The 27,999-nt window shown below is 39.7% G+C and overlaps 3 protein-coding genes across 5 annotated transcripts; all 3 read left to right on the forward strand.

Moving 5' to 3' along the window:
• The first annotated feature begins 72 nt into the window (after window positions 1–72).
• Window positions 73–13,537, forward strand: LOC144215383 (transforming acidic coiled-coil-containing protein 1-like). Of its 2 annotated transcripts, none has more exons than XM_077744269.1 (13): window positions 73–290; window positions 6,501–6,592; window positions 7,940–8,312; window positions 9,494–9,548; window positions 9,640–9,718; window positions 10,387–10,439; window positions 11,253–11,387; window positions 11,472–11,548; window positions 11,615–11,658; window positions 11,732–11,892; window positions 12,427–12,533; window positions 12,609–12,729; window positions 12,809–13,537. In XM_077744269.1, exons 1-13 carry the CDS (start codon window positions 235–237, stop codon window positions 12,875–12,877), a joined length of 1,422 nt encoding a protein of 473 aa, XP_077600395.1. In that variant the 5' UTR covers window positions 73–234; the 3' UTR covers window positions 12,878–13,537. The 2 variants fall into 2 exon arrangements, with proteins under 2 accessions (XP_077600395.1, XP_077600393.1); XM_077744267.1 differs by lacking the exon at window positions 73–290 and adding an exon at window positions 3,859–4,634.
• A 375-nt stretch (window positions 13,538–13,912) lies between these two features.
• LOC144215740 (uncharacterized) lies at window positions 13,913–15,424 on the forward strand. Of its 2 annotated transcripts, none has more exons than XR_013330489.1 (3): window positions 13,913–14,172; window positions 14,799–14,939; window positions 15,041–15,424. XR_013330489.1 is itself a non-coding variant. In XM_077744853.1 (3 exons), exons 1-3 carry the CDS (start codon window positions 14,019–14,021, stop codon window positions 15,250–15,252), a joined length of 480 nt encoding a protein of 159 aa, XP_077600979.1. In that variant the 5' UTR covers window positions 14,009–14,018; the 3' UTR covers window positions 15,253–15,424. The 2 variants fall into 2 exon arrangements, 1 of the variants encoding a protein (XP_077600979.1); XM_077744853.1 differs by having other exon boundaries at window positions 14,009–14,172; window positions 14,826–14,939.
• Window positions 15,425–16,794: 1,370 nt separating this feature from the next.
• LOC144215549 (pleckstrin homology domain-containing family A member 2-like) lies at window positions 16,795–26,399 on the forward strand. The gene is made up of 12 exons (XM_077744570.1): window positions 16,795–17,177; window positions 19,290–19,453; window positions 19,587–19,643; window positions 20,971–21,019; window positions 21,128–21,225; window positions 22,597–22,728; window positions 22,882–22,941; window positions 23,022–23,090; window positions 23,174–23,244; window positions 23,534–23,597; window positions 24,302–24,379; window positions 24,994–26,399. The coding sequence occupies exons 2-12, from the start codon at window positions 19,313–19,315 to the stop codon at window positions 25,432–25,434; spliced, it is 1,260 nt and encodes a 419-aa protein (XP_077600696.1). The 5' UTR covers window positions 16,795–17,177; window positions 19,290–19,312; the 3' UTR covers window positions 25,435–26,399.
• The last annotated feature ends 1,600 nt before the right edge of the window (window positions 26,400–27,999 follow it).

Raw genomic sequence — 27,999 nt, forward strand, 5'->3', positions numbered from 1 at the left:
AGAATGAGAGAGAGGGAGAGAGGATGAGGATAATAAGTGAGGCAGTGAGGAGGCGGGTTTGCCACTAGTGTTTTATTTGTGATCTCTATAAGGGATAGTCACACAAGGAGTGGTTACATGAGATGAAATGACAACCAGAACGTCACACAGCTCTGATTTTCTAGAGGAGAGGTGAAATAAGGACTTGGAATTTTGGAAATACACGCTGAAGCCAGTGGAATCTTGTTGGATGACATGGGAGGAACACTCAGCCAGCACGGGAAGGGCTCACCTCGGAAGCAAAACAGCATGTAAGAACCATCTTGTTGTTTTGGTCAGATGTGTGAGAATCGCTGAGTCATGAGAGGATGCTGCGCTATATGAGGAGCGGCAATTGTTTTCATCTGATGACTCATTTTGAGCTTATCACAAGGCGCCAGTGGTAGAACCAAAGTTGCGCTCAGGATGACTCTTATGCTTTCTGCAATAACAAACCTTGTGATTCCTTTTTGTTTCTCCAGGCATATTTAAGGAGGAGAATTCTGATAATTTTGAAGCATGTTGTGAAAATGTTAAAAAAGAACACTGATGCTACATACTCCTCCTCCTACATGTTTCTTTAATCCTTCATGACAGACAGTGAGTGAGTCATTTTATTTTGTCCCATCAAAGCTCATCCCAGGAGGGCTTTTAGCTGTAAAAGCTGCTTTTCAATCTGCTGTGACATGCATTAATGCACATTATGCCGTATCATTTTATTCAGTTGGTGGATTCAGTCATGGAGAAGTAGAAGTGTATTTTTCCCTTTCTTTGTAAGTGCAAGTTGTCCCCTGCTGTGTGTGTGGTGAGTACAAAAGGGGTTGGATTTAGATGTAGTAGCCCCATGGGTAAAAGAAAAAAGGCAAGCTTCTAGGCTAATTTTAGTAAGTTTATTTGTATGGTTCAGAATAAACACTTCATTTTTTTGCTCCTCAAAAAACAAGAAAGCATTCAGATCGCATATTACACACCACATGATTTGGAGTTTAATACAGTGGAAACTGGGGATGTGGCCATTTAAATTGTCTTTCTCCGAAATTAAATGTGCATTAGGAATTCAGGAGTGTTTAATAATGCATTATGAGAGATTGATGAGGCAATTTAAAATGGTGAAAGTGCAATAAATTATAACCACTATGTGAAATTGATGCTTTCCTTGCTCTCATTTGCAGCAGCATATCAAATAAAAGTGGGTTCTTAGTAAATGAGCTCAATTTAGATGTCTAAAATAGTTTTCAATTTATAGGACAAGTGAGTATTCTAGGTAATTTCCTTTCATTCCAACTTAAACCTGGCGTCCACATACTTGGGCATCACATTTTGATACATTTAGAGTACAATATAAACAAATGTGATGTCCTTATGTGAATGTCAGGTCTGACTGATTAATACCAATGTACACATATATATTTAATCTTATTTTTATTGGAATATTTTTTTACATATTTTAATTAGTGAGTAAAATTCTGAATGAATTATATATTATCAAAATATAATGTTTAAAAACCTAAAGTACATACACTGGTTACACCCCCTCTCAAAAAGGGTTGTGTTGTTGAACAAAATAGATGTCCAACTTATATAAACTAACTTCTTTCATTGCCATTCATGACACTAGATGTCCAATCTAGTTTGACTGGGCTAGCCTCCCTCAGTCAAATATGGAGTGGACGTCCATTGCTGTCAATGGCAGCCAATGAGGTAAATGAGTGCACTGTAAAGGTTTAAAGTGGGTAGAAATGACATGAGGTGTGTTGCTTGAGGGTCTTGTTCACATTTCACAATAGCTTTTGTCTGGCAACTTTGTGCTCAGCTGCCCCTCTTGTTATCATGAACAAAAGCACAGTTAGTTGTCTTTCTCTTTGGGGGTCAAAATGTCACACTTGGTCACATTACTTCCTCCAGAACAGCTCTACTATTACCTGAATTGAAACTAGATAGGAGTGGGTATTTTTTAATGAGGAATATTCCTTTGAGTTTTTATGAATGTGAAGTCAACTGTTGTTTCTCCTGTTTCCCTTCGCCAAACTACTATTATCGCTTCTTAAATCATTTACAATGTATTCTTTCCATGTTTGGAATAATAAAGTTAAAATGTATGACCACTAGATAGCAGCATACAGTAATACTTTAGGCTGTATGAATAAATACATAAATTCTAAGGTAGATTAGTTAATTTTAACAAGTGTGCTGCTTGAACTAATACATTTCAACCATTCTTACTAGTAATCCCCAACATAATTAAATTATAAATCTCCAACGTGGCTTTAAATTAAGGTTGTGATGACTCTGACAATATCAATTATGTTCAGTGGGTATGATGGCAAGAGCAACTAAATTTATAATGATATATAAAACAACAGAGATATTTATTTCATTGAGTATGACATTTACCAGTGACTAAGGCATCTGTCATTGCTGCTTTATTATTAGCTCATAATAAGCACACATGGCGTTTTCAGTCAAAGAGTCATCAAGGATTAAAAATGGGGCTGCTTGGGAGATTGTAATGCTTCACAAAGTACACCAAATATGTAAATACAGAATATGCGATGTTACTGCATGTAGGACGGCAAAGTACACGTGTTTTTTTTCTTCACTGTGAGCTATTTGTGGTTTCATGGTATTACATAAGAGCTGTTTCCGCTGCCTACATTTATTAGTTTTTTTTTTAATCTTTGATAGTCTATTCTGCTTCACATCTGCAGTTATGTAAAATGTTACTTTTAGGAGTGCAGAGGCAGATTATTCCAACAAAGCACTTTGACACCATCCCAGGTCCTGACATTGAGGATCATTTGTCAGCTTTGTCTTCTTCAAGAGAGACAGGTCTGTCCTCTCAACTATCCCGACTAGAAAAAAATGAAATTTGCCCATGTCAGGAATTTTGACTCAGAGTGTATCTCACCCTCACTTTTGTACATCATCAAAAAGTGAGCATGAACACCCACAGAGTGGCAATATTGATGACTATGTTGGCACCCAAGCAATTTGGCATATGTGCAAACCTTGCTCTCCAATCTTCTCTTTGAAATAGTTACATTGTAGCTTTCTTATTAGACTGAGGATTAGTTATCTTTCTATGAGCACATTGTAGCTGGCCTAGTTTCTGTGGGTGAAAGAGTGTGAAAAAGCTTCCGCTTACATAAGTAAAGCCTTGATCAGTCTGCGTGAGTGGGCAGAAGAGGTTTTGTCAATGTGATGCACTGGTATTGTTGAATGTGGGTTCCGTTTATTGACACGTTTGCCCTGGATTTAGACAATAGTCTCTTTGTGGCTGTGATAACACATCATGTTTGAAATACAGGATTTTGTGCGCAGTGCAGGCTAGTATGCTCAGAATGAAACTCCTCACAAGGGTCGCGCAGGGTGCCCGAGTCCATCCAGCCAGGGGGCCGGGCACCCTGAATTGGTGGTCAGGCAATCGCAGAACAAACATCTTCTTTACTTATTTACATAAGTGTTTGATAAACAGCTAATTTTTTTTATCCTGATTAAAAAATAAAATGTGTAAAAATTTGCAACCCTATTATTGTAGACATGGCAAATATATATTCATGGTACAAAATCTTTCCATGCATATTTTTGATAAAACTATAACCGTGAAGCTTATTTTTGAAGAATTTTGAAGGCAAAATGTCCTCCAATTCTGCAATGACTCACATTTGAGTGGACTTTAAAAATTGAAGGGACGTCATTATACCAATCTTATTTATTTTATATTCTTGGCGACGCCACGACATCACTAGATCATCATTTCATCATTGCTTTCTGTTTATGATCTCACTTATGAACAGCATGCTGGAAAAAGTCCAATATTTTCTTCTTTAAAAGCATGCAGCAAAAAAGCATAATTGCTATTTTCCCCCAAATTCCTGTACACTACTTCATTATATGTATTTAATTATATCCCCTTGAATAAAAATAGAACCTTTTCATGGCAGCTTGTGAGTACAATTATCAATTTTTTAAAAATGTAGCTGTTCCAATAATCACTTTTAATCCATCTGCTTCATCAATTTATGATTGACGTCGTTTCCATTTTTTTTTTGGCCTGAGTAACCCGAGTCGTCGGCCGGTGGCCTCGTAAAACAGGAAGCTTTGCCTCTGGTCCTTCACAAGGAGGGGAGGAGGCACCACGAGGAAGGGAGATCTTGCAAACATGAGCGAGCCACGTCTGTCTGACCAGCTGATCGTTCCTCCCAGCGAGAGGAGGGGAGGCAGGGAGGGGAGGAGTGAACCCTGATGCTCCACTAATCTGCATGGGAGAGCGGAATCGCTCGGCACAAACAGCAGCTGCAGCCGGGCGAGACGTCTTCTTCCCCTGCTCAGGATGGAAAGACTGGGAAGGGAGTGACACCTTCAAAGGGAGAAAGCATTTGGCAGTTCATTTTTTATTGGAGGACTTTTTGCTTCAAAACAAGAGAACAAAACTCGACTAACTGATTAAAGAAAAGAGGAAACGCAAAGACGGTTAGTTTGCAGTGAAAGCAGGTTGATTTAGTTGTTTCCCAACGCTGAGCGGCAATGTCCTGGTTGTCTCCGGTCCAGTGGGCCAAATGGACGTGGTCGGCTGTCACGGGGGGCTCTGGAGACGACGTGCACGACGACTACAAGTAAGGGGCTCGCGGTTAACTTTTCCGGGCTGTGGCTGCAGAACTGCACATGGCTCTTTTCATCCTACTGTGCTTAATTTCAATGAGTTTGTCACTATATATATCTATATGTATATGTCATATCCATTCAAAATTGGAAGGATGACACCATAGATTAGATTTCTATCAGTGACACTGGCAGCCAGTGAGTTAAAGATGTGATGACAGTAAACAGAGAGGGAGGCTGCTGGCCTAGAAGTGGGAAGAACGTCGCATTTGGCCAGCGTGGGAAGGCATTTGCATGCTTTTGTTGTGTGCTGAAATGGTGCACTCACAGGAAAATTACATTACAAGTAGCTGTTTGAGCACACGCTGGCCTATTTTCTCCGTTTTTAATTTCCGAGAACCTGGCATTGGTTGTCACAAGACGACAATGTTAAATTTAGGACCACAAGGCCCTGGCGTTCACTTATGATGAGGAAATCATTTTTCTCAGAAACTACATTTGTTGAAAAGATACTTTTTACACTCATCAAAGAGAAAATAAAAATGCATGCCTTGCAAGAGTCTGGGTTTTAGGAGGTTAAGTTAAAAACAAGATGAGAGGCGCCCTGTCTCTCAGTCTGGTTGGGGGAGGGTTGTGAGAAGCCACAGTTTCCAATGCTTTTGGTTTTTTTCATCCACTTGTAGTTTCTTAGTAACCATACAAGATTGCAACCATTGGGCCCATCCATGGGTTGGGCTTCAAAGTGTGTATGTTGGATGTGAGGTTAGAAGTGTGTGTATGTGGGGTGTTGTGTATATCAGGATTAACTGTGGATGGTGCGAGCTGGTGTCAAAAGGAGTGTGGTTGTCTTTTCCGAGTGTTTTTCATTAGAGTGTGGTTGTTTTGATGTGCTTTTTATGCGTGGGCAAACGAGTGCTTTCCCACATCAACTCTGAATGTTTAAATTGGTTTCAGACCTAAAAGTGCAAGTGCTTTGTGTGGATGTGAATGTGCTGCTGGGATAGAGTCTCTCCATTGAGGGTAGAAAGGATGCAGGTGGACCCTGTGCTTTTTCAAAATCTCCCTTCCTTTCAATTCCCTTGAAACACCCCCATTGTTTCTTGACATTTCAAGAAAGCCACACCAAGGCATTCTATTCATGCATTTCTTGGTATTAAAAATGCTCAAGTGTAATTTGTTTTACTGCCATTGACCTGTTTGATTTTAGTTTTTTTTTTTTGTGTTACAAAAATGCAGCAATAGGAGAGATTCAACGATCAGAAAATTGGGTTCTAGAATTCTGGATTCTTTCCAACTATAAGCATAATGTTGACATTTTATTTCTTTTTTTGTCCTGTTCAGCTGCTTAGACACTCAGACCAGTAAACATCAGTTTTTTTAAAGGCTGCGACAGTTTTAATGTGCCACATGGGAGTTTGGTGCGTTGTTTATTCAGAGAGTGCAGCTGAACATAAAGGATTTATGGGTATTCAACCCAGTGTTTAACGACAGCTGCAATGGGTGCAGGTTTTCCTTCCAACCGATGAAGAGGATCCATTTTAACCAACCTGATGTCTTGAATGTTTAATCAGTTGATTGCAATCAAGTGCTGCTGGTTTCAGAAGATAACCTCATTGGTTAAACTGTCTGTATTGAACCAGTTGAGATAAAAACCTTCACCCACTGTGGCCCATTGTGGTTTGGATACCCCTAACTGTTAGGGAGACAAAAAGAACAAAATAAAAGAGGTAACAGTACATCAAAAATATGCCTTAATATACATGCTAACTAATAGGGTTACTATCTCGATATAATTACTGTATCTTAAAATTGGATACAGTGTTCATTTCACATAATGAGCATCTTCATGTATGGAAATTAATGACTTCCTCTCTTTATAGTTCAGATTCCGAAGGAACATACGAAACCCCAGAGGCAGAGTCTACAGGTGTTGTGAATTTGCTCAACCAGCTAGACAACTCTACACACACAGGTAATATACTCTGTTGTTGTTACTGTCCATACATTGTGATCAAGCCTCATGTAATGTTTGGAGATCATTATCATACGCAAGCTACAATTATCGACCTGAATGTGAATGATGCCCTGTCAAAGCATTCAAGCATGCAAATTGCTAATTTCCTCAACCTCTGCCAATATATAAACACAAAAAATGACATTGCATATCAGCACATCTATTTTGTGATAACTGCCACATCACTCATACCCACACACCATAAATACTTAGACGCAAACACAGAATTACAGATTTCAGAAAAGTGTAAAATTATTTTTAGTATGTGACTTTAAATCAGTTCTTTTCTAGCGGACGTCCAATCCATTTGTCTCAGCTGGGCGGGCAGCCAATGAGTTAAATGATTAAATAACATAATAAATCATATTTCCACTTCTATGTACCTTCATAAGTGTTGTCTGTCTCTTTTAACTATCATGACTATCCATATATTAAAATGTGTATTCGTTGGTTTGCTTCTTCGTTTGCTAAATTCATAATACATAATTTTGCTGAATAAAATTGGCATTATGAAATACTGCTTGACTATATTTAGACTGATGCCCAGAAGGGTGATTGTTGATACCGACTATTGATATTTAAACTTCATGTTGGAGCACTACTCCTGTTTCTGGTTGGCTTTTTTAATTAGGTAGGAAATGGCAATAAAGCAGAATGTTGACGTTGTCGGTAGGCCGGAGGGTGCCGTGGACTGTCTGTCTGGGTGGGGCTCCTCCACAGCTGTTCTCTCTCAAAAGGGCGTGAGTGCCCCAGAGCACTCTGTTTTGGGGCCAGGATATAAACTTGCACATTAACCTTCAACACTTGATTTATTCACCATGGATGTGATGGGTTATTCTTGTTTAATTGCTATAACACTTTCTGTTAGTGTTTTCTCAGTAACCTGAGTTCTGTGTACCGTGCATGTGACGTATGACTCAACAGAGTTTGGTTTGCCGCTGCGGTCGTTAGATTGCTGTTAACAGGATGTGAAGGCAATGCCAGAGGAAGCCTGCAGCCATTTTAAGTTTTCTACCAGAAGAAGTAGAGAGAACTACCCAAGGGTTAAGTGCCTGGATGACAAATAAAATCATCATAGCGTGCATGAGGAAGTTAATGGATTTCAACTCAATGGCCAGATCATAAGGAAGATATATGCACAACAGCTCTAGTTCAAGGGACTTGGCAAAAAGAATAATGCTCCATTTCGATTGGTGGTAACATGATCCCTAAATAACCCAGTGAAATAATACAGCATTGCTAATGAAGAGAACTGCAAGTATGCATGTTTCATAATAGTTTTGTCTTTCTTTGCTGCTATTTTAGACCACCAATTTATCCAGAAGAATTGCAGTCAGGATGAGGTTGATGCCCTGGACAACGTGACTGGCTCATCACCCAACAACAACAGCTTTGGGCTTGGCCAGAACCTCAATTTGACGTTAAAACCCAAACCTTCATCCCAGTCAAAATCCGTGTCACAAGCTCAACGACCTCCGTCCCTGTCTATCCACTCCCCACTAAACACACCGGATCCTTCAGAGGTGGACGATGAGGCCCCTGCGATCCCTGACCTGAGCTCAGATTCAAAGCCGATACCCATGAATGAACACGACTTGCTCAATGGCAACGTCAAATCTGATGGTGGAAAACCAGCCTGCTACCAAGAGGGAAGTGCACTCAGCTACAACATTGTCACGTGAGTAAAGTCAGAGAAATGGTTGCATGGTAGCGACTTGCAGTTACTGTAGACTCCTCCAGCTTGGACGGTGACTCCCATTTTCAAGCTGAACAAACACAGCTTTGTGTCTAATTGCTGAAGGGAACAAGAGTGAATGCACATGATTGTGCACAGTGAACCTGAGCACATCAAAGTGTGTGTTTGCTTTTTGTGCTTCTCTCAGTGCCTGCTAGGTCAGATCAGCTCATTAGTTACACTTGCATGGTCAAAACTAGAAAATATATAATAAGCATGCATTCAATTTCTCATGGTTTATATTGTTTGGGATCTAGATTTTGGGCCCGTGGACCTAAATTTGAGTGATTAGCTATTGTTGGCTGCCAATGGGTTAAAAAAAGCAGTATTGCTTTTGAAAAAGGTGTAACCAGAGCAACAACAAAAAATAAAATTAATAACTATCATCAGAGTAGGTTTTACCATGCAAACACATACATTTTTTTATATAGGTCTACTTGACTAAGTTGTAACTAGTACAATGAAAAATACCTTCAACCAAACGCCCCCTCTTGTGGTAGGATTGTATTTTGCTGTTCCAAAACAAAATAGGTACTGTAATGACTAGAATAGTATAGTAGTGTCAAAATTCCTCTTTCTTATATGTATATGCATGAAAAACAAGACTACATTGTTGTAATATTATTGTTTGAACGATTCATTATTTGACATTTACACAACAAAACCACACCACATGAGGGAGCCACGGTACAATTTAAAATTGTGTCAAATCCAACATATTCTTTTAAACAGTTTTAAAAGGCCCCAATGTCCAATGTGTTCAGGAAGTCATGGTAAAATGTAATTGTATAATATTGCACTTATGATTGAATTTATTAATGAAGTATTTTGAAAAATATCATCGGAAATTGGATTTATTCTGTCAAGTTTGACAATGAGATCCTTTCTCCAAAAAGATTTTGCATTATGCTCATTTTAATTGAGCATTTCCAATTTTTTTTATTTGGGAAACTTAATGTGTTTGTAATGAGTGGTTGTGATTGCATGTACTATTTAGGTATATTCTTTAACGCTGATTCTCAATTGAAGTGAGCATTTTTAGTGGAGCTTGTAATATTTGAAAGTGATTATTATTTTATTTTTTTACCCACATTCACTTCTCTTCTCTCACTTTTCATGTTCAGCAACTTGTGTGATGTAAAGCCGAAGCAATCGAAGCAAAAGGATATCAGTGATCAGGTAAAAATGTGTTTATCTTCTTGTCAGACTCCTCACTAGGATTGCGATCGCTTTCAATTGCTGATCATTATTATTATTATTTTAAATCAAGGATGATCTTGACGGCCATGCTACCGATGAGGAAAAGTTGGCCAGCACCACATGCGTCAAATCAAACAAGGACCAAAGCAGTGAGTTCCAGAATCAGTTCACTTACATTGTATATTCTTCCAATTTCAGTATTCACGGCCAATCCTCTTTTATTAAATGTATTGGAGGTCTAATGCCATCAATGACTTGCAAAGATTTTTCTTTTTAAAAATGAACTTTTGAGTGTTAATGGGACAATGTATTTCTGTTTTAATTCATCTAGCCTCTCATTGAATTCCCTATTTAAATAGCTCTGTTTTTACTACCATTGAAGGACAATATTGTGCGAGGATCTGATAGCTGTTAAAGTTTCGTCAACATGGCTCGCCCCCGCCCTACCTCTCTGGCACAAACGATCAGTTGATCAATCCAGGACAGTGAGAAGGTCATTAGTCCTCACTGTTTGCATACATTCAACATAAATGATTAACTGGGGCTGCAGCAACACACTGTAGTCACTCACGTGTGCTTTGACTGTACACCACCATCAGTGCTTATCTGCTTGAGAAGATAAACAAGATGTACCTTGTAAGCATAGTTTCTCGGATGATAAACACAAAAACGAACCTTTCGTTTGAATATACTTTGGAACACTGGTCTGGGAAATTCTATCTTAACTGCCATATTGTTTAGGAATAATGTTAAGTCACAGATTCACAATATTGCAATGCTCTACCTCTTAAAACTCATATAAATTCATCTCTTTTAGTCCAAGTCTGTCACGTGTCTTCCACGCCAGAAGAGCAATACAGCTGCACCTCGGTGAGAATTGTGCCTATTTTATTAAATTTGCTTCAGAATTGGCTAGTATAGCACTAAACATTACCCTGTGCTCATGTTGCTATACAAGGACTACTCTTGCCTGAAATCTTGTAGTGATCTACACCAGAAATTGTGACTTGAACAATAAATGGTCGCATAAAAACAAGCTTACAGCTGGGACTCCCTTAGGAACCGTTACTCGCCCTTATTGCTCCACTGCTGGTAATGCTGCAGCACAGTGACGCTGCATGTCTCATGGTGCCTATAGAGTTCCTCTTCTCAAGTGACAGATGGATTATGATTATCATCCCAGAGATTAGACTAGAGACATAATCCAGAGAAGGGCAGATCATGTATGGAGGTGGAAGGGGATGTGGGTGCAAGGGTTTGTAGGTGATCAAGGTTGGAGAAGAAGCAGAAAAGTTGAGCGATAAGTTTTGTTTACAGTAAAAAGTTGTGCCTTTTATAAATTTGAAAGACAAGTAAATGCCTATTTTAAAAAAACACTGAGAAATGGTCGCTATTAAGTAGGCAAATGGGAATGTCTTTGCCAGGAAAATGTATGTTTTTCTCCAATATTGCACATCAGAAAAGTGAATTTGTATAGTTTTTTTTTGTTTTAAGACACCTTATTACTAAGATTATTTCCACTGAGAATGCACATGGTAAGTGTTAATGGCCAATTATCTGAAAGTGTGAAAGCCATCTTGTCTCTATCCATTTATGTTCAATTTATGGTTTGATGCTATATTTAGATCCTGTGTACGTGAATGTGCTGAATTAGGCAACTGTTTGGGTTTCCTCTTCTCTCAGCACAATGGAGACCCAAGCCAGTGGAAGAACAAATCAGGAGGAAGTAGCATACAGAAAACGGGAAGCGAGGTTCTGGACTCCATCTGCATTAGTGAGGAAGAGAAAAACGCTGTTTTAACCCTCATCAGAGAGGAGGTACGGCATGTCGTCATATTATAATTGGACACCTTCTTTACTTTAATATCTAAATGTCCTGATCGTAGCAAATGCCTTTTTAAGATCATTGCAAAAGAGGCAGAAGTGAACGACTGGAAGAGGAAGTATGACGAAAGCAGACAGGAAGTCAATGAGATGAGGTGAAGACAAACCGTCAAACACACAGACAAAATATCAAATGCAATTAATGTTTGGTGCTTTTACAGAAAGATTGTCGCAGAGTATGAGAAGACAATCGCCCAGATGTTAGGTCAGTAAGAATATCCACTAAAGAGTCATCCTTCTCAACTAATATTCCTTTTTTTGTATATTTCTCTCATCAGATGATGAGCAGCGAAACAGCATGACTTCCCAGAAGGCTTTGCATGCGGTGACCATGGAGAAGGAGGCCGCTTTGACAGACCTCAACTCGGTGGAACGTTCGTTGTCTGACGTTTTCCGGCGCTACGAGAATATGAAAAGCACCCTCGAAGGCTTCAAGAAAGTACGTACAAACATTTGTCCTCATTTCACACACAGATGGATCAACAGTCACACTCATGTGAGAACTATGAAAGAGTATGAAACGTTTAAATAAGTGTGCCAGACGCTGGCTGGCAACTGACACTGCACCACTGCTTGGCAAGTAGACCGTGCAGTTTTTCCTGGTGTGTCATGCCACAAATTTAAGTCCAAGGAATTTGGTTTCTCAACAAGTTGCAATGAATCATTTGTTCCGTATAAAAAAAAAATTAAAACTGAAAAAAAAATGAAAAGCTAGTCCACTCGGGTTTCCCATTGGGGGTTTGGAGGTTGTTCCTCCACACAGCAGCTGGAGAAACAATTAGAGGAAAATAAATGGGTCTTTCCAAAATTGGAGTACATTTCCTTTTCTGCAGCACATTCATCCATAATAGGTCATAAACTATTAAATGCTTGATTGCAGTTTACAGCTCAATGGTAAAATTTTAGGAACGTAAATGTCCTCCAATTCTACAATGAGCCAAGTATAGAATTTTCATACAAACTCCTTCCACAGAATGAGGAGGTCCTGAAGAAATGTGCTCAGGAGTATCTGGCTAGAGTGAAGCAGGAGGAACAGAGATACCAAACACTCAAAGTCCATGCAGAGGAGAAGTTGGACAAGTAAGACTCACCTGAAACCATATTTAAAACTTAGAAAACCCCCTGCAGAAAAAAATGACTGTTTACCCCTTGCAGGGCCAATGAGGAGATCGCTCAAGTGCGTACAAAGGCCAGCTCAGAGAGCTTGGCGTTGAACGCCGGCCTGAGAAAGGAGCAAATGAAGAACGAGTCCCTGGAACAGGCTCTGCTGCAGAAGGCGAGTATCCACCGAGTGGGCCAGATTGTCAGGTTTATTATATCAAGCGATTGGTCACTTAGTCTCTTTTGTGCTACAGAATCAAGAGATTGAAGAGCTCACAAAGATCTGCGACGAGCTCATTGCCAAAATGGGGAAAGTAGACTGAGATGGACTGACTCATCTGCAGTTCCAGCTTGACTTCTAGTGTCTCTTCTGGTGTCTCCCATTGCTTCCCGTCTCTGACGTCATGCTAAAAGAGACTTGTCCCGTGTAGTCATGTTTTGATTGCATTTAGTGGACCCCGATGTGCTTGTGGCTTCAAAGAAATTCCCTGCTGCTAAACAGCGTATTTTTCATGCAACTCCAAGTGACATCACATATAAGGCGGATTGATGTCGCTTTTGAGTCATGCCCGCATAAACTTCGAATGTTGTTTTGGGTTAAAGCAACATTCTGAATAATTTATTCCCCCGCAATGTAACGAGGGTTCCGCGTGCTAGTAGATGGTTGCCAAAGCTCCACAACCGTGGGAAAAACAGTAAAATATACCACAACTTGTCTTCAGTTTCAACGATGCACATCTAGCATCAAAGACACGTATTCAGTATCAAATACACATTAATTTATCATAGAAATAAAAACAGACAATCAATAATCCGTTTTTTTTTTTTACTGTATGACAGTCCCATTTTAATTGGCTAACTGTTCTTTGTCACCATGATTTGTTTTAAAACATAATGTTGATTTCTTCACTCCCTTTTTGTTTAAATGTAAACAAAAAGCATGGAAATAAATTTGTTGAAATAAAACAGCTATGAAACTTAAAGCAGTCCTGAAAGTTTATTCATTGGGGGGAAAACTGAAAAAATAAATATGTGGCTTCCAGTTTTGGCCTAATTGACAATGACTATAGCATTGTTCTACAATTGCCCTAATACAGTAATCTATTAATATCCAAATTCTAATAAACTGTTATGCTAGAGTTTATCAGTGATGTAAACATTACATCGTGAAAACTTCCTTATTTCATCAATGACGTATCATCGTCATGCTACAGCTGTTCTTTTGATTCCCATTTTGAGTGTTGTCATATGTGCAATACGTCACTCCTTTGACCTACAGACCAATGACGTTGCCTTCTCTTAATTGTGACCCACACCCCCTTGCACGCACCCCACCTGGAGCGTGAGAAGCGTGTCTTTGGAGAGACAAAAAGACCCAACTGTGGTCATGTCTCTTCTGTTAAATCAATTAGCAGGGTATTCTGGCTGTGCAGCATATATTGAGATTAGAGAGATTAGATTTTAATGCCATCAGGCGGGTTCCAACGTCTAAAACTTCCACCCTGGTCGTTGTGCCCTTCCCATCGCTTTGTCTTAGCCACTCGCACTCTGGGCCCAACGTTTGCTGCCATGAAGGTTCTTTTTGCTCTGCTGCTTGTCCTCTCTCTGGCCGGCAACAGTAAGTTTTTATCACACGAGTGGGGGTTAAACTCAATGATGCTCTTTAAGGGACCGGGGATTAAAAAAAAAAATTATGAAGGGAAAATGTGTTTTCTAAGGGTCTCTGGATAATATTCATTGAGGCTAAAGTTAGTTGCATTTTTCTAAATATGATAGTTATCATGCCGATAAATAGCACTAAACTTATTTCTTTATCTTTGAATGGGACTTTTACTGTTAAAATATCTACTCTTGGCTACTGAACTGGATTTTATTGTTAGTGTTTTGGCAATGTTTTTGTAGATTTAGGATCTTCACCTTTTATTATGTATTTTTTGCAAGGAGGTACCATATTCAGCTTCCAGTTAAACACAATTATAATCATTATTCATTATAGTAAAGACTAGCATGACAAGGGATGGCAATTCCATTCAAGTCTTGATATATTCCTGTTAAGCACTGGCCTATCAGATGGTCTCTAAGTACTACTTGAGATAGAGAGAAGGAAGTCAAATAATTGTTACAATATGGTAATTGTGTGTGTTTAATATTGTGGTCGGTTGCCATGGTATAAACTCAAACATCCTGTCTGCAAGGCTACCAAACGAGGCGTCCCGTAAGCGTTCATGCTTAATTGCAAGTCAGGTGTTCTGCCCTGTTCTGTCTGTAAAGGCGACGCCCTGAAATGCCACACGTGTGCAGCATCCAGCGAGGATGACTGCAACAAACAAGGCTCCGCCGCTTGCCCACAGTATGCCGATGCCTGCGCCACCATCACCGGACCCCGTCAGTAAATATAGCAGTGACACAATCATTGATAATTGAGTCCCACTTTAGGCCCAAGTTCCAACATCCCAGACAGAAGTTCAACTGCACTTCTCTTTCAGACACAGTCCTCAAATCGTGCACCTACAAGGCTTTCTGCGACAAAGCTCACGGGAGCAACTCTGGGGCGAAGATGGAGTGTTGCTATGGCGACAACTGTAACGGCCCGCACAAGAGCCACAGCCAAGGGGATAAGCACCACAGCGGGACGGTGGCTCTGTCCTGCAGCCCCGCGTTGCTTCTCAGTGTCGTCCTCCTACGTTTTAATCTTTAGTCAAATGTAAACACTCCGACACTGTATTATTATTGTTACCTAAAGTTCTTTTTTCACTCGAGCCGTCCATTCTTTGGACCATTTATTCTTCTTAATCCACAGTTGTTTATTTCAAGCACTTTAACAAATACAGAATTTTGCGCATTGTAATTTAGATATGAGCACCATTTTTTTTCCTAAATAGGACAAAGGTCTCAAACTTGCAGTTCAGGGGCCAATTGCGCCCCACGGGATGATACTCGGTGTAACAGCAAACATTGACAGAGATTTAGAGACGTAGAATGGTGCATATTTGTTTTCTTTGGTAAATCATTGTATAAATTTATGAATAAAATGTGAGCATGCCTATAAATAATTTCACTCATTATTTTGGTAGAGTACATCAAACAGGTAGTCTTATAGTAATTCTTCGTTTCAAAACAGTTGGTGATCCCAGGTGTAAACAAACTGTTAAAAACATTACAAATCCAAATACAAATTGGGCCATTAGAGTCAGACCACAGACATTCAATTATTATTATTATTTTTTCATCTGTTACCTTCAGGCAAAAGCATGAAAATGGGGAATGGAAACTATTTTTATCATCAAAAGAAAAGTGCCCCTTGGCTTCAATATTAAATATATTGCAGTGTTTTAATAGTTTATATTTGTATGAAGCCGTCTAACATGGATAAAGGAATAAATTTAGTAATTAAATGCCTCAAGAAAAGAACTTAGGCATAAAGTTGAAGCGTGAAATCAGTGATGTGTACTTAATCGGGTCATATGATGTGCCACCACTTCCTCTTCTGCTTGCAGAAGGCGAACATGTGAAAGACAACTCATAGTTATGAAGTGAAAAGTGGAGCTCACATGAAGATTGCACACTTGGCTGAAGACATTATTCAAGACAAAAATCCATCATGTGCTTTTTACCATCAGGTTTTCATCACCTGACTGAAATGTTCATCTCCAGGGGGCCTCATGTCGGAGCCCAGCAGATGAATGGTTAGCGCGTCGGCCTCACAGTGGGCGACCTGGGTTCAAATCCAGGTTGGTCCACCTGTGTGGAGTTTGCATGTTCTACACGGGCACACGTGGGTTTTCTCCAGGTACTCCAGTTTCCTCCCACATCCCAAAAACATTGAGGGTATCCAGGTTGAACACTCAAAATTGCCCTGACATACGAGTGTGAATGTGATTGGTTGTTTGTCTCCTTGTGCCCTGCGATTGGCTGCCCATAGTTGGCTTGGCATGGATATGATTCAGCGCCCCCGGGATCCTAGTGAGGATAAATTCAGAAAATGAATCAGTGAAAGATGGAAAAATGTGCTTTTCCACTAGATGGCAGAGCTCTTACATCACTTGTGCGTCTACATACTTTTTGTAGTGGTGTCATTGGATTTTTATTTATTTATTTATTTATTTTTACCCCATCCCACTTAAAATATGTGGCTTTGCTCAATAAATGTTGGGAAACACTGGTGTGTTTGTGCATGACCTACTTGACTGCCATCCAAAGCAGATAACAAAACTGTGAGCAGATTCTGCACACTTGCAGAGGACATACCACAACAAAAACGGTAAACTGCGGTGGCTTTTCCAAATAATTGTGGCGAGAAAAGAGGCGATTTGTGTCTGCTAGTTCCTCATATAGGCAGGCAGAGAAGGAGGAGGAGACGGAGGATCATATCCGGGGTTGGTTTTATTCTAATAACGAAACGTGCAACCCGGAAAGAAGAAGCAGGCAGAAGACGCCTGTTGTGTTATTCGCCCAACGCGATCTCATTGGAGGGGAGGGCAGGCCGGTTCACGGCGGTTGAGGGGGCCTCCGGTGCTCGGCCAAAAGTTTCTTTTGGAGCACACCAGCTAGTCTTTCGTCATGGTGCTCTGCAGCCACAAGTGTGCCCAGTAGCGATTTGGTTGGGACAGGACTGCGAGGCGGGTGAGTCCACACGGTTAAACTTCATAAGTCTGTGTGCGTGCGCGCGCGTGTGTGTGTGTGCGTGTGTGTGTGTGTGTGTGTGCGTGTGTGTGTGTGTGTGTGTGTGTGTGTGTGTGTGTGTGTGTGTGTGTGTGTGTGTGTGTGAATGTGTGTGTGTGAATGTGTATGTGTGTGTCAATGTGTGTGTGTGTCAATGTGTGTGTGTGTCAATGTGTGTGTGTGTGTGTGTGTGTGTGTGTGTGTGTGTGTGTGTGTGTGTGTGTGTGTGTGTGTGTGTGTGTGTGTGTGTGTGTGTGTGAGTGAATGTGTCTGTGTGTGTGAATGTGTCTGTGTGTGTGAATGTGTCTGTGTGTGTGAGTGTGTGTGTGAGTGTGTGAGTGTGTGTGTGTGTGTGTGTGTGTGTGAATGTGTGTGTGTGTGCGTGAGTTTGAGTGTGTGTGTGTTGACTTTGGTCGACAAGAACATGTCAGGTGCAGTCATCTTCTATCTAGTCTTCATCATCTTTGTCGTCATCATTTTACTTGTATAATGACAATACTAAAGATATTCAATTCCATTCTTATTTCAAATGGTTTGGACGTCTAAGGTCGTCAATGGGTCATAAACATGACATTCTAATTTATTTTTCTTGAAATGGTTAACAAGAATCTTTATATTGGGATATCTTGTACTTTATATAGACGTGTTCGCATTGGTTGGAAAACATTGGTGTAAAGTCATTTTCTACTCTGCTGTCCCAATACATTTGTCTGTATGGCCTATCAGTGACTAGAAATTATTCAAGTAAAGGAAAAGATTCACTTTAGCTAACAAATAAGTCTTGCCTCAGTGAACTTGATGAAAGTGAAGCTTCACTGTAGCACATCACCACCACCACTTCCAATGCATCATTTTTTAGCCTTCTTGTCATTCTTCTGATTAGTCCCAGACATTTTGATGAAATCACGTGCTTCAGTCAGTGGTTGTCCAAAAAAAAAATCTCAGGATAGAATAGCTTGAAAAACTCCATAAGTACCACAGATGTGCTATTATCAGTGTTTGGATGAAATCCATGTGTGTCATTCTCCCACATTGACCAAAAATGCCACAACTTCTTCCCCTGCTCCTCCTCTTAATGGTTCAACCAGATGTTTTATGATCCTGAAATGTTGTGTGTATTTATTTGTGTGGCATGTGTGCCAGAGTGAGTCAGGCAATGCTATCATTTTCCTTTTTTGGGCTGAAGTTTCTGCACAAGGGTTTTAGTCCTCTATTTGAGTGACATATCTTTTAATTTTCCTTTTTTTCAATTCATTTGAATATCAACCATGTATATCAACTGAATTTAGGCATAAGTTATCTTTTTTTAAATTTTTTTTACAATTTAGTGCTCCATGTGCGACTCTTATAAGGATTAGTAGTATCGAAAGTTAAGGCCTCCTATGAGCGCCACTTTATAACAGTATGGCAGCAGTAAATTTCTGCAGATGAATATTTTCAATACAGTTGTATTTTCTTATGTGATAACCCCTCACCTAGTTCTCCATCTTTCTGAAATGTCAGGAATTTCATCTCTGATTGTGTAATGTTAACGTTCTTTTTATTTATCGCGTTTGGAAGAAAAGTGCATGTATGCATTCTCTTTGAGTTAGTGCTTAGAGAATGTTTGACTTGAGGCAAGGATTGCAGCAAGATGACAACATGAGTAAAGAAATCAACTTGCCACTCATGTGCTTGGCTCCAGAAAAATGTGTGTTTTTGCGTGCGTGCGGATGACACCCAACATCTTCAGCATACCAAAGTCACTGAGTGACTGTCTGATTCACACGCATGGCATGGTCTTAATGAATACATTTCAGCATCTTCATGCAGCCACCTCCTCCATTACCAACAGTCTGGTGTCTGGCCAGTGGAAATGTGTGCAGATCTTGAGTGCAGTCTGTAATTTTTGGCTTTGGTGGAGGCCCGAGTTCGCCTCAGGCTTTAGCTGCTGCTCAGCCTCAATCATGTCACATGAAAAACTGCTGAGTGTGAGATGCTCTTGCGCTTTCTCACTTCCTGTGTGCACGCACATGTGTATTGAGGCCTGTTCCACTTGAGCATACTAACGTGACTTTTTTTTTAATGTTCCAGTGATATGTGATAGCAGCGGCAGGATGCCGTACGTGGATCGTCTGAACCGCGTGTGTGGCTTCTTGGACATCGAGGAGAAAGAGAACAGCAGTCGTTTCCAGAGACGTTACTTCATCCTGGATACGCAGGGAAATGTTTTGCTTTGGTACATGGACAACCCTCAGGTGCGTCGTACTGTATGACACAACATGCTGGAACAAACTGTAAAAGGAAGTGACCAATACAAGCCGGGATAACCTTGGACTGTGATACTGTGACACATTTGTGTGTGACTCTGTATCTGTGTTTGTCATGCAGAACCTGCCCAGTGGAGCAAGTTTTGTTGGCAGCCTGAGACTAACTTATATCTCCAAGGTAAACTTCCTATTAGTTTTTGAATTGTTTTTCAACTATGAAAAGTTAAAGTTGTTCACATTTGTACATGTGAAATTTGAAATGTTCAAATAGTGGATTTAATTGTGATAGGGTTAAAGAGTTATCGATTCGTTTGGGTAAAATTGATCATGGAATTCGCAAGGGGGTGTAACGATTAACGGATTTGAATTGATTAGTTAAGCTAGGAGACAATCTAATTGATTGAAACGCCAAAGTTTGATCAACTAACTATTAGAACACCATTTTTTTCTTGGTTTCATTTGCATTTTCTCGTAACTTGAGTGCTAAATCTTGCAGGAAGTGGTGAATTGTTTGGTTTTGTGAATTGGGGGATAGCAGGCTTATTCTAACTTCTGCCCCCAACTGGTCTGAAAAAAACAAAATATGAGAGTTCAAAATAGTCTTTGTCCAACCAAAATTATATCAAAATTATATTGATAATTTGGCCTATTGGAAACTGATTGGTTGCCATTGATTTAATACAGTTAGATTAGTCCAGATTGATCTTGATAGAAACTTTACTCTTCAACTTCCCCACTTCTCCCAAACTGGCTTGTAACTTTTTTCTCCAGTGATTATCTTCACATCTGCTGACTTTTGGTTCCACCTCATAGATAATCTATATTCTCTTTGTAAAGAGAATATATTTTCTGCCGCTTCGTGCATTTGATGTCTTTTTGGAATGTGCTGGTGTACCGAACGATGGGGCCAGTGGGCGTACGGAGATAGATGGCTTTGGTGCAGTCTGAAAGATAGAAAGAATCTGATCTATCTGCAGCTGAAGCTAATGGTCACATGCAGAGTTGAGCTGCGAAAGAGCTGCTGACGACTTCCAGATGTTGACTTGAGCAGATCACATCTGGCTTCAATGCTGACAGCTTCTCTCAGGACACTTGAAATCAAAGATATCAACTTCTAATTCCACAGTCGGCTTTTTTATTTTTTTTTTAACTGGAAAAATATTGTTATTTTCTGATATTTTGCCGATATTAATCTGATGCCAATCCGATACCTGTATTTTTAGACCAGTAAAAATAATGCTAAAAATGATACACACAGTAACTGACTTATTTTTCATGTATTAAATCAAGCAATTTGGGTACCTCCTCGAGAAATGTTCTATATTTATAAATATTTTACGATGCTCTATCACTATCTGACTCAACCGACATTTTTGTCCCAGTGGTTTGATTTATTGTTACCAGATTTGTTATCGTAACCAAAACCAAAACTGTCCGATGCTCCCAAAATAGTTTTTACTGCAAACTCAGTCATGTTTGACTTTAATTCTGTTCTGCTGTGGCAGGTAAATGAAGCTACAGGGAAGCAGAAGCCAAAGACAGAGTTCTGCTTTGGTAGGTCCTCAGGGAAACCGAGTCACAGTCACATACTGTCAAAGAAAATTATTTTTATACATGTGCTAGACTGATAAACTATTAAAGTTGTTTCTTTCTTCCTCACAGTCATCAACGCAGTTTCCCGAAGGTACTTCCTCCAAGGCAACGACGTGACTGACATGAGGGACTGGGTCACTGCTCTCAATCAGGCCAGCAAGATTACTGTAAGCATAGCACACACCAAAACAATTCCTTTGTTTTAGAATATTTTATTGGATTGGAATGGATTGGATAACTATTCATCCCGTATTTGAGAAATTTCATTGTCACAGTAGCAAGAGGGTGAGAAAACAGATAGGTAATAAGTAAGTAGAGAAAGTAATATATATTCATACATATACTTTTTTTTTAAATATTGGACTGTTTTTTTGCCAAGGTATTATTATTTTGTTCACGTAAATAGGGAAATGCAAACAAATGTTACATACCTGTTTGAATGTTTAATTTTATGCAAACTTGTCTTGTTTTAATGGGAAAGTAAGACTTCAGCTGCCTTTTTATATTCATTCCCGTATGATATTGTTGTGCTTTACAACATAAAGTATCATCTCTTCTTTTATACTTGTCTTGAAATGAGTAGTTATGTCATGTGCCTCTCTCATCTTAAACCAGTTTGGCCATTTTGTGACAAGTCTGCCATTAACAAGGCATTTCAAGTGCTGTTTTTCTATTGCGCTGCCAATGTTCTGACATCTTTACAAATGCTTAACAACATTGTTTAACTCTTGTTTACTGCAATGAGAGCCTAAAACCGCACGTCAACTGTTCTCTCCACACTTAAATTTGAGTTTTTTGTCAAATGCAATGGGGTCCTAAAATCTAATTTTATCATATTGTGTGTAACTTCATTATTGCTAATAATGTGACGAGTGAGTAGAAAAATCTCTCAAACGGGACATTGTTTTAAATTATGGTTGAACAGATTAATGGCAGTTACCAACACAATCTAGTCTTATTTTAGTCTGCACTGATAATACATTTCCCATTTTATATTGAAAACCCAAAGTAGTCATTTGATTTGTCCTAAGGAAAATTTAGGAGAATTACATAATTACAGGTCAAATGACGCCAAAAAGGCTTTTATTGACAATTTGTAAGAAGCAGTTTGACATTTTTGACTTTCATACTTCTAAAAACCATAATAACATAAGTGCTAATTCCAGTGTATTGGCCATCAAAGGCAGTGAATGTGGTAAAAAATAATTGTACAGTCCTTGATTTAATCATAAAAAAATGTCAGAAAGATAATTTACTTCACTTGCCTTAAATTCTTGACTCGCTTAATATTGACACCAGTGTATAAAGTGCTCTACCATACTGTAATAGTCAAAAAAAAGTCAAATGTATTATAATGCTTAGGTTTTCCAACCTTGAATGCGCCTATGTAACAATTTCTAGGAGAAAATTCCACTATCCAATTCCGTTGTCTCCATAATTAATTTAAATAGTTCTTCATTTATTTTGATGCCCACTGAATTGAGATCTTTTGCATCACTCACCAAGTCATGACTTGAACTCAATGTTATATTACTAAGGTTCCTAAATCTGGTCCTGCACCCCCAAGATCGGATGTGGCCGCATTTATCAGCGATATTTATGGAGGTGGGAAGCAGCATGCGTACAAGGCAGAGATCCACGGAGGTGTGGTGGTGCACACACCCCTTCTGGTAAACACAACGCTACCCATAATTTCAAACATTTATACTAGCAAATGTTACTTTTGTGGTGATCATGCACAAGTCAAACATATGATCAAACATGTATGCAGCTGAGGTTTTGTTGACTTTTTGTGGTGCAATAAAGAGATTATAATTTTACAGAACGAGGGCAGCAAGCCTGGCGTGCTGCGGTTCGGCTACTGTGTCAAACAAGGCAATGTTGTGAGTGTGCGTCCCCATTTAAAGTGTTTTAATGAAGGAGTTGCATGAGGAACTGAAATGTCACGCGATGTTTCTTTCAGAGAAAAAGCTGGAAGAGACGTTTTTTCACCCTGGATAACAATGCAGTCAGCTATTACAAGTCCGAGATGGTGAGGCGACGTCTTTGGCAGATCTTTATCGGGGTTTTGCCTTGTCTGTTCACCCCTCTTTCGCGCATGTGTGTGTGTATCAGGACAAAGAGCCTCTGCGAGCCATTCCCCTCAGGGACATTCAGAAAGTTCATGAATGCCTCGTCAAATCAGGGTGAGTCAATGAGACCGCAGAGTCCAACATACTCTCTCACCACCTCTCTCATTCCCTGGTAATTGATTATAAACACATGCAGTCAGTATGTGCTCAGCCAGATAATGTTCTGTGTCAACTTTTCAAGAATTGGTACTATAAACACAGTGCAACAGTATTTTGTCAGTAGTTTTTCAGTTTTTATCTGGCAAACGTCTTAAGTTTAAACTTTACAACTCCCCTGTAAATAAAAACATAAGGAGTCTTAAAAAACGGCTTGTAATACTGTGTAAAAATTTGTTTCCATAAGAGAACTCCTGCAGAGAGACAATCTGTTTGAGATCATCACCGGATCTCGGACATTCTATATCCAGGTAAGCTTATGATCTCATATAGTTCCAAATGCAAGTTTCACTCAATGGGATTGCAGTATATATAAGAGTTATGCCACATATGTGCTAGTACCCTTATGCAATAATCCATAAGTCACAGTGATGTCAATCTGTGAGGAAGTAAGCAGGTGCGTGTGTGTTTTGAGACGTTTTCTTGAAATGCTCTGCTGCCAAAGTGTAGCACAAAACTCAGTTATGAGTGTTGTTTTTCTGAAGCAACCACAGACATCTGTTACCATAACAATAATAACATCCTGTTGATTCCTTCCCATGGGAGGACAGCTGAAAGAAATGGCAAGCATAAGCACATTTGTTTTTGTGCTAGATAGGGGAAGCCTGCTACACACTCTGTCAACTGAATGGAAAATTATTGTCTATGCCAAATGATTGAAATACAATTGAACCTTTTTACAAAGATAAACAGTTAAGACTTTGCGCACGCTATCTTAACTTGAGTCTATGTTGTATTAACCCAGTCAAAGGGATTCAAATAACTGTTACTCAGTTCGACCTGTTTCTGCAGTTTAGTTTAAATAGTACTTATTTTAGAACAGTGAAGTGATTCAGGCATTCTATTGGAGATAAACATTTATCTTTTTGTTGCTGGGTTTACAAAAATAAACAAAAGAATACTGACATATTTTTTACTTGTCAATTTTGTAATGTGTGACCACATCTGTCCACAGACAGACTCTCCAGAGGACATGCATGGCTGGATCAGGGACATCGAAATGAAGATTCAAGACTTTCGAGGTCCTACCAAGGTATATTCTGCCACTCTCCCCAACACCAGTATTACCAATTGCAAGGAAGTATTTTTGTTGTTGTTGCATAATCAGGTTTGTCCATCAATGGGTGTTATTCACGGGCTGCAATTGCAATGTCCTCTCTTTTAAACGGTGGGAAAGTCACCAAGCTACTCAATAATGCAATGTTTTTGATTACAGAACTTTTTTTTTTTTGGTCCGCGGATTTCCTCTTTCATCTTCAATTGGTCGCATTCTTTTGCACAATGCTCGCTCGAAACTGATGTCTTTTCCTTGGTATGAGTTTCAAGTGTGCCACTACAAACAGTGAATATGCTACATATTTGCCCGTCACTCTCAAACTGGTTCAGTGTACATAAGACATCATTTTGAATGGTTGGTTCTCTTGCCAGCTCTTCCTGCCTTTTCAAACAAACTGGTTCTGACAGGATCTCATCTCAGGCAAATATGTCCATCTGATTTTTATTTAGAAATGTCACCAGTCAATCTAAAAAAAATGTGTTTAACTACAAAAATGAGAGCTATTTTCTAGATTAGTTTGTAAATAGAATCTATCCATAGTCATAAACCATAGTGATGTGTCTTTTTTTCCTTGTCATTTTTCGCTGAAGGGATTTTCATTCAAACGAGGCTCTTCTCTCTATCGAAGTCACAATCCTTCTTCAAGTCGAAGTCAGCAGATGGTGGAAAAGCGCCCCATTCTTGTAAAATCGTGCTCCATCGCACCGGGCTGGCAGCCATGGACGCCCATGCCTGCAAATGAGCCCTCAATTTTGGACGCAGAGGACAATGACCGAAGTGCTTTTAGCAACATTCATACGATGGCCTCGCTGTCTTCCTCTCCCAACTCTTCCTCCACGTCCTCCTCCTCCAACTCGCTCTCGACCCTATCCTCTTGCCCCGGCGTGCCCAGTAGCGGTTTGGGCATCCTCACGTCCTCAGGGGACGTGGCGTGCGGCCGTCGGAGGCACCGCTCGCAGCCTCAGCCCCCCACGGGCTGCATGTTCCCTTTCAACTTGGATGACGAAAGCATCCGTACCACTGATGTCTAGAAATCTGCGCTTCTGTGTGATTCTTGTTACCTACGTTAACATGAATGTGACTGCTTATTGTGGTTTTCTTAACCCTTACTAATAAGGTCACCCAGCGTCAACGACATGGCAAGCGGCGATAGTGTGTGTGTGGAGCTTCCACTAAAAACTTGAATTATGATGTGAATCGATCTTGCAGGGTTACAAATGATTGCACATGCTTTTAACCTTTTGTCTTCTATTAGATTATGTTCTCTGCATAACAACTTCTATTTTTAGAGCCCTCTCTTTTAGCATTCTGTTCACAAGAGACATCTGACGCAAAGTCCTGGCAGTGACCTTCATTAACATTCGACATGCGTTTCCTGGTCACAAACAAGACCAGTAAAAGCGTTCCTCTGCCAACTTCAAGTTAAGCCTAAAGATTAAACCATCAGTGCTTGGTGCACACCAAACAGTGGTGCGAATATAAATAAAATGACCACTATACGGTACTCGATGAAGGATAGAAAGTAAGGTTTCTATGTGTTGAAATGTGATAGCCACCACATTCACCCTGCATTATTTTGGTGGTGTACATGCTGCCACTTCTGGTAATTTATTTGCATTTTTTTTTGCACTTATTTTATTTTCCCACGTTTTTATATTCATCACTGTCATAACTTGAAGTAGTTTGTGTACGGCTTCAACTGCTTTGTTCACGTTTCTGCCTGCTTTTATAATAAATTCTGTTTCTTTTTATAGTTGGTTGCTCATATTAAATGGTAACGGATGACTGAATTTGGTTATTAATTTTAAAGTTAATGTCATGGGGCTTGTATTTTTGTCCTTAAGGTCTAAGTATATAAACTAGGAATATAGTTTGGTCAGTTTATCATTGCGGCCTTTTGAGAAGCGATCTTGACGGCCTTCTCGGTGGATTCCGTTGTTTTTTTCCGTTTGGTCTGAAGAAGTCACTTGTATAGCATACAGGTTCCATAGAATAAATCTAATTGTTTTAAATTAAAACATGTTTTTACTAATCATTTACATTTTCTAGAGCACTCCATACTTCATTGGGTGTCAATAACAGCGCTAGACATTCAGTCTTTTTGTCTGAGAGAGGCAGGCAGCGATTGATTGGATGTCTATTATTGTCCTTTGCAGGTAAGGTCTCATCTCATCCCTTTTTCTGAACCACTATATCTTCAGTAGGGTGCGAATGGCTGGACAACTGGTATGGAATGTAGATGAATATTTGCTTTGATATTGTAGTATTTTGTCATTTATACATATAGCTTCATATGTATATGATTCACAAGCATAAAACATGTTCTATATGGATAGGTACAGTCATCAGCTATCTGCATATTTGTGTCCCCCTAACTGAGAGCTTAGTGGAGGAAGACCTTAAGGTGAGCTCTTTTCATTTCTCCACCCATTAAAATGTGATGTTACTTTCAACATTTTGTGTAGCCTTATAATCAATGTTTGTTTTCATCACTCTATTAGAAAACTTTGTCTCAATTGTCATTCATGCTTTTCAGTTGAAATTCACAATAACTGAACTAACCTCTGTTCCGACTCTTTGCGAAGTGAGCTTGGGCAACACTCAGTGAAGTCCTACTTCAAGTTTGAACGTTTTCTCCCTCTGGGCTAACTCATTTGACCTTTCACCCTGTCGCCTCAGATGTGCTTGTGGTGAAGACCCAAAGACAAGCTTACAAACGTGTCCAACCAAGCCCGGCACTTGTGATAACTGAAGACTTTCACACGTCCAGTGTAGCGGTCCATTAGGTAAAGAGCCTAAAACTATGTCCCGACCCTTGACCCTGTCCTCGTCTGTGTCCACCGGGCTGCCAAATCTTAAATGTCTCAGTCCAACAGTTTAAATTGTGTCAGCTGACGCCCTGAACACCTGCCAAATGTCAGCTGTGTTGAAATGAGTTTCGGTCAGGTAACGACAGAACCAGTGCAGGTATACTAACAAGTTGAGCAGCAATGGAGATAAAGTAAACTGGATTATTCAAATTGGCTGGATGTGAACATCCAAATTTGCACATTTGACAATCTATATTTTTCTCCAAATTGCCTCCGAGGTTGATTTTTATTTGCTCGTTTTTGCATTCGCGCAGTGTAAAAGGTCACTTGGCACTTGACTTTAACGCCTTGGAGTGACAGCCTTTCTTAAGGCAGACAGACACTCTGCATCCCCAAATGTTAATGTTCCCACATGAATAAGCAGCATCACTCTGCCCTTACTGGGCCTTTTTAGCCATGTTTAAATGTTACTCCCAGCATGCTCCTGGGGAAATTAGACAGGATTTATGTTGTTCTCTTTCTTGCACAAAAGAATGCATGAACCACCTAAAGTGTTGGATGGAGTCCTGCTGCTGTTGATCTATTTCGTTTCCATTTTGTCACTTATTCTCTTTTACTTTCTCACTTCATGTTGAGGCCTTGCTTTTAAATGAAAAGGCCACAAGAGGGCAGCGCGAGACTGTGGATGGAAAACGTCATCTTCACATTTAATAACCAACAATCAAATCGTGACAAAATAACCATTTTTTTGTTTTGATTATGTGTGCTTAGAAACAAATCAATATA

The sequence above is a fragment of the Stigmatopora nigra genome, chromosome 22 (genome assembly GCF_051989575.1).
Source record: "Stigmatopora nigra isolate UIUO_SnigA chromosome 22, RoL_Snig_1.1, whole genome shotgun sequence".
Taxonomy (NCBI): domain Eukaryota; kingdom Metazoa; phylum Chordata; class Actinopteri; order Syngnathiformes; family Syngnathidae; genus Stigmatopora; species Stigmatopora nigra.